The 10,052-nt window shown below is 36.8% G+C and overlaps 1 protein-coding gene across 1 annotated transcript in view; it reads left to right on the forward strand.

Annotated features, from left to right (window-relative positions):
* LOC145990342 (uncharacterized) overlaps positions 1 to 8,099 on the forward strand; it is a 28,424-nt gene extending 20,325 nt beyond the window's left edge. The window contains exons 5-7 of the mRNA XM_083126036.1: positions 2,925 to 3,026; positions 6,389 to 6,481; positions 7,859 to 8,099. Coding sequence (XP_082982162.1) covers positions 2,925 to 3,026; positions 6,389 to 6,481; positions 7,859 to 8,023 — 360 coding nt within the window. The 3' untranslated portion in view covers positions 8,024 to 8,099. The remainder of the gene's footprint in view (positions 1 to 2,924; positions 3,027 to 6,388; positions 6,482 to 7,858) is intronic.
* The last annotated feature ends 1,953 nt before the right edge of the window (positions 8,100 to 10,052 follow it).

A 10,052-nucleotide genomic window follows, 5' to 3' on the forward strand; every position in this document is an offset into this window, starting at 1 on the left:
GGTGTTACTTTGTAATTAGCTGTTACAAAATCCAAATGACAAGTAGTACTGGCACTTAATTGTACTGGAAATGAAAAATGAAAAATCCTTATACAAAACCCTGTTACACAAACTAATGGTTTTTGCCTGGTCAGGTGACAGATCCAACGGTGAAAGGTACAGGTTCAAAAACAAGACCCTACTGTGCATCAGTTGTAAGTTACAGGATCTAGTGCACTGGACGTTGGTTGCTGAGAGCCAGACCTTGAATAACAACCTCTACACTCTGCAGTTTGCTATCCAGCATTGATCTATTGAAAGCAGACACTGCCACACCAGTGCATCTTCCAGAGTGGTTCACACTAGCGTAGCAGATATGAAAATTCTACATCCAGCATACAGACCTGAACTTGCAACACCTTTTCTGGTCGCTGCCACACTTTCTTCAGGGGTAGTGCTTCAGTTCCATGAAGGAGGTCCAAATTGGGGTCTGCGAGTTTTTGGCTTCCAAACTGGCCACGTGCTGTTGCCATGGAACAACAATTGGCACTAAGATAGACAAATACCATCACCACTGGTAGAATTTGTTCCCAAGAATGGGCATTTGGTCCTTTGTATGTTTAGTTTATATATGTCTGAGAACTTTTTTGACTCACTGTATTATGAAGATTACTAGCCTTATTGATTGGCAGAGCAAATCAGGAGCAAGAGAACCCTCCCTTCCTGTATTAATGCTATACTTCAGTTGTATTCAAACTATGAGGTGCCGAAGTTTCGTACGGGAGGCGCGAAAACTTCCAAAAATGTATTTATTTTTTCTGAAAGTTTAAAATGCGTTAAAAAATATATCAATTTCTTCTTCTGCAACTCACGTTGTTTTCCATGGGGAATGTCATCTCCCGTGTCTTTGTTTGAACTGAGACAGAAACTGCACTCATACTGTACATTGTAGAAGAAAGCCATGGCAATGCTGAAAACCTAATTGGTAGAGCCTTTGTACAGAAATTGGCATCCCTTTCTGATATTTTACCACAAACTAAATGTTCTGAATGTATCTCTACAAGGTACAAGGGAAACCTGCAACTCTCAGACAAGATAGGCTTTCAAAAGGAGGTAGCTGCATTGTAAGAGAAAGATTAGAGATGAAAGCATTGGTGATTGCTTTTAGTTTTGTATACCTCTGTTCACATAAAATGGCAAGCTTGATAGGGTTGGACAGTTGAAGAATGTGCCACTATTTGAACAGGGGTGTACATTGAGCATGTTAGAAGAAACAGGACTTCAAATATTGCTGTATGCCTGTTTTTAACATCTGTTATCCAAGCTTTTCTTAGTGACTGTATTTTATCCTTTTCATCTCATGAATATTGTATCGATGAATGACTTGACACCAGGTTATAAACATTTAAAAATTGTACAACACCTGCATCAATTACATATTGGGTTGATGCATAAGTTCGTAGTGTTTGTGTTTGGTATGGCAACACTGCGGTGTTAGGAGTTTGTTTATCGTTTAATGTCCATCAATTGGAGCTGCATTGTTGTGCTTGTGAATGTGCATTGAATGTTACAGATTTGAAGAAAGACTGTGTTATTTATGGGCTAAAGAACAATAAGTGTCCAGTGGGGGAAAAACATTTTCAACATATTCTTCTGTCTGAGTTTAACATAGGGGCAAAGGCAGCGAAGGTGACTCAAAAGTTTTGTCCCTTGTATGGGGAAAGCAGGGCAAGAAAATGGTTTTGTCATTTCAAGGAGGTCATTTTTGACTTGTTTCTCCACATCCAGGAAGACCATTGGGCTTTAATGAAGACAATTTACTTGCTCTAATCAATGAGGATCCACATCAGTCGACTCGAGAATTAGCAAATATGATGAAATGTGACCATTCAACCATCCTGCAACATTGTGCATCCCATGGGTAAGGTTCAGGATACCACACGCTTTAAATGAAAAGGAAGACTGCATCAACTGCTGCGACACGATAATGCACACCCACCCTCTGCTAACATGACAAAAGCTGATATCCAGGATTAATTTATTGATTGATTTGGAGTTTTAAGTCCACTTTATGCACAGTAAGGCTAATCGAGACTGGATCTACAGTTTAAAGTGGGATCCGAACCACTATGTGCCTCCACTGGGTATCGAACCCGGGACTCTTTCAAGGCAACGACACTACCAATGCTGCTATCCAGGAGCTTGGTTGGGTAGTTATTCCACATCCTCCTTACTTCCCTGATCATGCACCCTCGGATTGCTACCTTTTCAACTCTCAATCCATCAATCTTCAAGGAAGCTCCTTTGGTGACGAAAATGCTCTTCAAACTTGCCTTGACGATGCTTTTAACCCTGAATCAGCTGATTTCTTCAGGCGTTGAATTGAAAATCTGCCCCAGTGTTGGTAGACAGTCATAGACAATGAAGGAAAATATAGTACTGATTAATTTATTTATTTTATTCATCTCAAATTAGTATCAAATAAAAATACTTTTGCCATGGTGAAAAGAACGGTACGAACTTATGCATCAAGCCAGTACATTACTTGTATGTGTACCAACAGTAAATAAAATCATGAAGAGATTTTATTTTGAGCTTTCATAACCATTATTATGAGTGGAGGCATGTGCAGGTTTTGGCAGTGGAGGGGAGCCACGACAGCTGAAATTTTGAAAATCCCTGTGCTGTATGTATTAGAAGTAGACTCCTGCCATAATTTGTGAATAAAAACACACCAAGTTACCTTTTCCTGCCTCGAAACATATTATGACATATAACACTAACATAGAGAAAAGTACTTTTGGTGTTTAGACCTTCTTTATTCTATGTTGAAGTATTGAATTTAAATCTTTAACATTACAATTCTTTCTATTCATAATTTTGGGAGTCCCTGTCTCTGTACCCATTTAAGGCTATTAATTTATTAAACTTTCCTCATTCTCTAGATTTTGACATGTGCATATCAACAGACAACTCCTCTTCAGCTGTGGGAATATGGCTCTGGGAAGCTGATTTGTAACATCCAAGCAGACTTATTCATGTCAAAGGTATGTAGGAATCTCCTGGAGCATGTTAAGCAATGTATCTAAGCCATTTTGTACACTACTGAATGTAGCACCACAAGCAGAGCCCTGTACAGTAAAGTGACCAGATTTTCAGCATTATACTAAAGCATTTAGGTTAAACAATATTTCGTTCTAAAACAATAATTATGAAAGCTGAATATAATTACTGTAAGGTAAAAGAAAAAGAATTTTTTATTTCCTAAACAGTATACAAGATATGGTTACATAGAACGATTATTATTATTTTTTTTTTTTTATGTATACGGATAAAAGTAGTCAAGCTACTTTCTGAGGTATGTGCTTATGCCCTGGTACCTGAAAATTAACCCAGGGTGGTTAAAGAACCCAGGGTAAAAGAAAAAGTAAAGTGCTTTCCTGTGCTTTGCACCATGTCATGAAGGCATATAGGGGGTGTGGAGTTAGGGCTCCACACTTTCTTGATCATGGCCGAAGGTGGGGGTGATGTGATCAGAACCACGTCCCTAAGGTAACGCTTGTCTTTATTTTGTTTTGTGAAAAAGAAGATTTAACAAACTCTCCAGCACTGATTCTGCATACATTTTTCTTATTCTTCTTCTGTTGCTATCTGCACTTGTAGTAGCACAAGCTATGTCATAGTGACTCCCATAATATTATATGTTACCTGCAATCACAGATTATGATTCGAGGAAGGAGTTGAAAGCTCAACTATTTCTTATGCCTTTTATATCATGCTTTTGTATTGTTTTTGAACAAAAAATTTCCTTGGCTGTCTTCATTATATATGTGGTTTTCACTGAGAACTCAACATTTATCCTGTCCCGGGTTCGAATCCTGCTCGGGCTTGGTTGTTTGTGAATGTCCATTCATCAATTTCATCACTCATCCCCATCTTCGCAAATTAGCTAAGAGGCACAAAATGCAAAGTAAAATAAATTAAATCAATCAATCAACATTTATCCCTGAACATTGAGTAATAAAAACATAGAAATTACAAATTGCATGGAAACAACAGCAAAAAAGAAAAACAGAAATTACAGACTAATATGAAAAAATAGACTTTTACTGACTTGACCATCTAATTTCCAGCCCTGTATTATAGGGAAACTCTAATATTTACAAAAATGATAAAAAAAAAAATATTGTCACATTTTTACCTCTATTCATGGAAGGTATTCATTTTTTTGGAATGGTTTATTTCATAATTGACAAATTATTTTTCTCGAACCATTGCAACTACGAGTAGTAAAAAGCTTGTAACATTTCTTCAATCCTATGACTTCTTAGAAGGACACACACCACTTGGGAAGGTTAAGAGCCACTCCTGTAGATGGCAGTCAAGTAATATTGCTGTATCTATGAGTACATTAGATTTGTAGGTATTCAAATCGAGAAGCGCATATGGATTGGTTTGACTGCAAATTGGTTAGGTAAGAATTACTTCCTTTTATGAAGAAAAGATGTAATTTTGAATTGCATTATGGATTATAAGGGTTATTATTAGGGGTGTGCGGGACAGAATTTTCTAATTAATTGGGCACCCCCGATGGTGCAGTGGTAGTGTTGTTGCCTTGTAATCAAGGGGTCCAGGTTTGATACCTGGTGGAGGCACATGTCTTCGGATCCCACTTTAAACTGTAAGTCCATTCCCGATTAGCCTTACTGTGCATAAAGTGAACTTAAAACAACAATTCAATCAATCAACTAATTAATTATAAGTATTATGATTTAATTGAAGTATAATAAAACAATGGTAATGTGAATTTGGAGAAATTTTTAGAAATAACCCACCCCCTACTGCCTCACACAGTCCTATTTAGTGCAAGTAAAGTCCCATAGACTGGCTTTTAGAAAGATTGAACCAATGTTGATATCATATCCAGTACTCTTTATCAATTTCCACTGATGCCAGATCCAGTATTCGCTCATTGTATCAATTTAAACATTATATTTCAGCTTGTATCAAGCTGTGGAAGTATTTTCTTTAGGACTGAGCAAACTTTAATCAATACCTCTGGAATCAACAACATCAGCTTTTTCAGGGTCAGAGTGACTCATGGAGTCTTCAGAAATGTGTGACACTTTCATGGAAATTATGCAAAATGCTTATTGAATGATATACCTCATGTGCAATTCTGAATATTTTAAAGCAAAACTAAGCTACCTGAACCCAATATGGCCTATTTGCTGTCCCCAAGTAGTTACTGTACATGGTTAATTCAACAAATGGTGTTAGTATGTCATTTAGACTGTCTGTATGACATGATTGAACCTGTTGGCTGTGCCTATAGTACAGTAACTTGGAGACAATGAAGAGAAATAGCTGAACCTCTTGATTGTGTTCTATGTAATCTAATATTGCATATAGATGTTATTACTTACTACATCTTCTAAGTGATAGGTGTTTATATCTGTAGTACATATTATGATAGCTCATAATTTATACTTTACAACAATGTAGTTAGTTTAGACTTTAATCTAAAGTCCTGTTTATAAGAAAGGAGAAAAGAACCCTATGTGAGGTGTACTCAGTATGGCCTACATAGGAATATATCGCGAAAGACATGCACATATGTAACATTTGCTACTCTTATGTTCACGTACTATGTGTGTGGAACTCACTAAGGATGATAAAGGACCTTTCTTTTGCCAGACTGTGATGTGTAATCCATGGTCTTCGGGTAACAAATTGTGACATGTCACTCCGTTGTTTATTTGTTTGTAAACATTGTTATTTGTGCAAATCTCATATGTTCGTTATGTAAATAAAATGCAAGTGTATCAATATACTTATCTACCTACAAAAACAACATAGTTGTACTTTCTTTACAATTTCTGTTGCATATTTTGATGTGAAAAAACAAAATATATGGCCTAAATAACTTTTTAATAAAATCTTCCCTGCACCCATGTTATTATTTGGAATTGGCTTTAATTTTCAGTACATGTCCAGAAATGTTCCCTGTTTTGAATCTTGCCACTAGTTTTACCTTTTTGACTTTGTACACCATTAGAAACAATCGCAAACCTTAGGTAGGCCATATTGCGTTCAGGCACCTTACAAGATTAATATGATATAGTTCTAATGAAAATTTGTATATTAGAAGTAATAAATATTCTGAACCATTTTGAATTACAATTTTCAAGTATCGATATAATCACTTCAGAGTGGTATTGGCTCAGCTCTAATGTGCATGTTTATCCTTTTTTGACTTAAGGGATATGATTATTTTTCCCCTCTTTCCCATATCTATTTACTACCCCATCAACATTTTTAGCAGACTTCTGTGAAAAATAATATTACTATTTAATTTAATTAGCTTTGAAATTAATATGAAGACATTCATTAAATTTTTTCTTTGCAGTTGTACTGTGGAAGGTGGGTCACAAGGGAACATATAGTTACTGGTGGCACAGATGCCAACATCATACGCATTTTTGATCGTACCAATCTAAATGTAAGTCAAGTAGAAACATAAGTACTAAATAACCTTATGTACAGTGGGATCCATGTGTCTTACCGTACAAATTATCCACGACTATTTTCATTAATTTTTCTCTTAGATCCTGTGTGTTTTTAAGCTATGGATTTTTATATTTATGCTGGTGCAGAAGTTGTAAACAGCTTGCTTTGAATTTTCTTTTAATTCTTGAAGCTCTTATTGGGTGAAATAAAGTGCACGAACATGGTGATGGACAATTTGCACAGTAATACTCATGGATCCCACTGTACATGAAATATTAAGTTCAGTTTCTTTCACAGAGCAACAGGAATGAGAGGGAGATATATATATATGTGGCGTGTACCATTCTGTACCATTTATGTTACAGGTAACCGAACATGCCAGCAATGCTTAGCACAGAAGAGCAAGCAAGAATTGCTGCAAGGTATGATGTATGGAAATCTGTAGAGGATTATCTTCTTTCCATCTGACCATGATTTCTGCAAATTCCATGCGTGGTCACAGTCCTCGAGAGAGATTTGCTGGATGGAATGAAGCTTCCAGAAATGGAAATGTAATTCTTTTTCAAAACAGTCTCAATGGTATTGCATGTTAGTCCACTCTACTGGCCTGACGTATGGGCTTTTTAGGGCTTTTTTCAAACATTTCCCGCTCGTGTGCAACATTCTCTTGTGATCGTGACATTGACAGTCGACCAGTATGTCATGCATCCAACACAGAACCTGTTCTCATCAATTTACTGTGACATTTTTTTATGATTTTGGGACAGCATTGCATTTCGACCATTCTCAGCTTTCCACCAATGCTAGACTTTAACTACCGATTTCCATACCGTGTACCTTGAAACAATTTTTGCTCGCTCTTCTATGCTAAGCGTTGGTGGCATGTTCAGTTACCTGCAACATAAATGGTACAGATTTAGTTTTTATTGCCTGTGATAGTTACCATTATACAATGGTTTCTACATTATGTATTTACCAATTTAAAAAAATAAAAATAGATGTTGACTTATCAGACACCCTGTACACTATTGAATTTATACAAGCATAATTTTAAAATGCTTCCAATTTTGTATCCTTCTGGAATAGCCTTGTAAAATATGATAGAATTTGAATGTATATGTTAGATCTTTGCAATGAGAGACAGATTTTGTACAGATGAGAGAAAGTCCCAGCACACCCTTAACATCTAAATTTAAGTGATCACTCTCAGAAACAGCACCTAAAATTGAAATAAGTTCACCGAACACATCTGGTGAGGAATGAAAGAAGACCATCCATTCCTCATGAGAGAAAATCGTAAATTTACTACCTGTTTCATTGAGGTGTTCGCACGGTTTTTTTTATAATACTCTTTCTGTTGTTACTTCAGACCATCGCTTTAATACAAGGACTTCCTGGAGGTGTTTACAACTTTGATACCACTCATGCACATCACGAGAAGCGTTCCACTGAGATGTCAGAAGGCAAGGAGAAGATCCCAAAAATACTATTTTGCAGCGGCCGAAAGCTTTTTTATGTTGAGCCTCGTTTCTAATCCTACACTGCTACAATTCATGCCCTTTGCATGTTTGTAAATACTTTTCTGTAAATAAAGTTTATAGAATTTGTTACTCTCTGGTTTTATTTTTAAGATGGTGATTGGGCATTTTTCTTACAAGTTAGTAATCTTGGAAAAGTTCAGAAAATTTGCAAATACGAGGGGAGTCAAATGAAACCTTAAAAGTGCATGAAAAACAGCACATAGTAGTCCTGTATCTCGGTAACAATAATACTCATGGTTTGAAGAGTGGCCAACAGGTGGCAGCATGATGGAACGTAAAGATGGTAGCTCCATTTGCAACAAGCACCAAAGGAGGAACAACATCCCACTAAGTTTTTTGAGTAGTGAAGGGATCAAACACATCGAAATTAATTGAAGAATGAAAGTGAATTACGGTGATTGCATGTCTGTCACTGCAGCAAGTGTAGGAATGGACCAGGAAGTTTCTGCATGGTGTTACTTATGGAAGACCAGGTCAGGCACATTGAGTAGTGGAAGTTAGAGGCTATTGCAGAAGTTGAAACCATGGTGAAAGAAAATCGGCACATAACAGTGGATGAAATAGCTGCCTGTATGAATATGCATCATTGATCAGCATATCATATTGTCTGTGATGTTCACAGTTCCATGAGGTTTCTGCAAGATTGGTGCTATGCCAGTTGACTGCAGAACTGAAAGATTGATGTGCAACACTTTGTAATGCCTTCCTAGAAATAATAGTCACTGGAGATGAAACCTGGAAGCACTACCACCAACCAAAAAGCAAGGAATGACATCATGGCTCCTCACCAAAACTGAAAAATTGTGCACCAACCATTGGCAGGAAAGAATTTGTTCTCTTTTGGGATGAAGGAGGGGTCATTTAGGAACACCACATACCCAGAGGGGAAACAGTTACTAGTGCAATGTATGTACATCCCCTCATGAATCACTTTCATCCTACAATCAGGTCCAAATGACATGGACTTGTGAGTGCAAGTATGTTGTTTGCAACATGACAATCCTAAACCCCATATGCCCGTTCAACTGTTGAAACCATCCAAGATCTGTCTTTTGAGTGTCTTGCTCATGCACCATATTCACCAGACCTTGCACCCCAGTATTTTTCATGTCTTTAGACAGCTCAAAGAGACGAAGGGGGCCAAGTCCAATGAAGAGGTCAAGGAGGTGGTGCACGAGTGTCTCCAATCACAGCCAAAATACTTTTCCAGATGTATTCATGCACTTGCAAAATGCTAGAACACTTGTACGGCACACCATATAGACTACATTGAAAAATGATGTAATTGTGTACCTTTTGTAAGTAATACCTTTCAAGAAAAATATTCAAGCTTTTTCATTTGACATGCACTTGTATCTGATTTTTTAAAATGTATTTTGGGTGCATTTGAGAGAAAGAATGTGATCCATATTATATGACCATTCTTAAATTGGTACAATGGGTATTTTCAGGATTGCACTCCAGGGCCAGATTTACACTACTTAGAAGACCCTGTAGGTCAGGGATTAGGAGTGCAATTTTGCTTATTTTATTATCATTTGAAATTATTTTCTTGAATAGTTGAAGTACTGGTGATTTTTGTGTTATTCCCTGTGGAAATTATATGGATAAGGATAACAGTATCAGGCAACTAAATAAAATAACTTTTCTCTGGCTCTGAACTTGTCATTGCGAAAAAAGAATGGAACAAAGTGCCCAAGGCTTCATTTCAAAATATTTGTATCGAAAAAATTTGTTTCTCTTTGAAAAAGTGACATTTCATAGCATGCAGGAAACAGTATGATGAGCCTACGAGGGTCACTATTTATATTTTGAGCCTAACAATGAAAAGACAGGAATTTGGCATTGAAAACTGGTTTATTGTTTTTTGAAGTATTCTCCTTTATGGTCGATACACTTTTGCATTCGTTCGAGCCATTTGTCAAAGCAGTTTTTCCAATCTTCTTGAGACACCTCCATAATATGGTTTTTGAACGCATCAACGGCGTCTTCCGCCGACGAAAATCATTGTCCACGCAATTT

The sequence above is a fragment of the Lepisma saccharinum genome, chromosome 7, assembly GCF_977018435.1.
Source record: "Lepisma saccharinum chromosome 7, izLepSacc3.1, whole genome shotgun sequence".
Lineage (NCBI taxonomy): Eukaryota > Metazoa > Arthropoda > Insecta > Zygentoma > Lepismatidae > Lepisma > Lepisma saccharinum.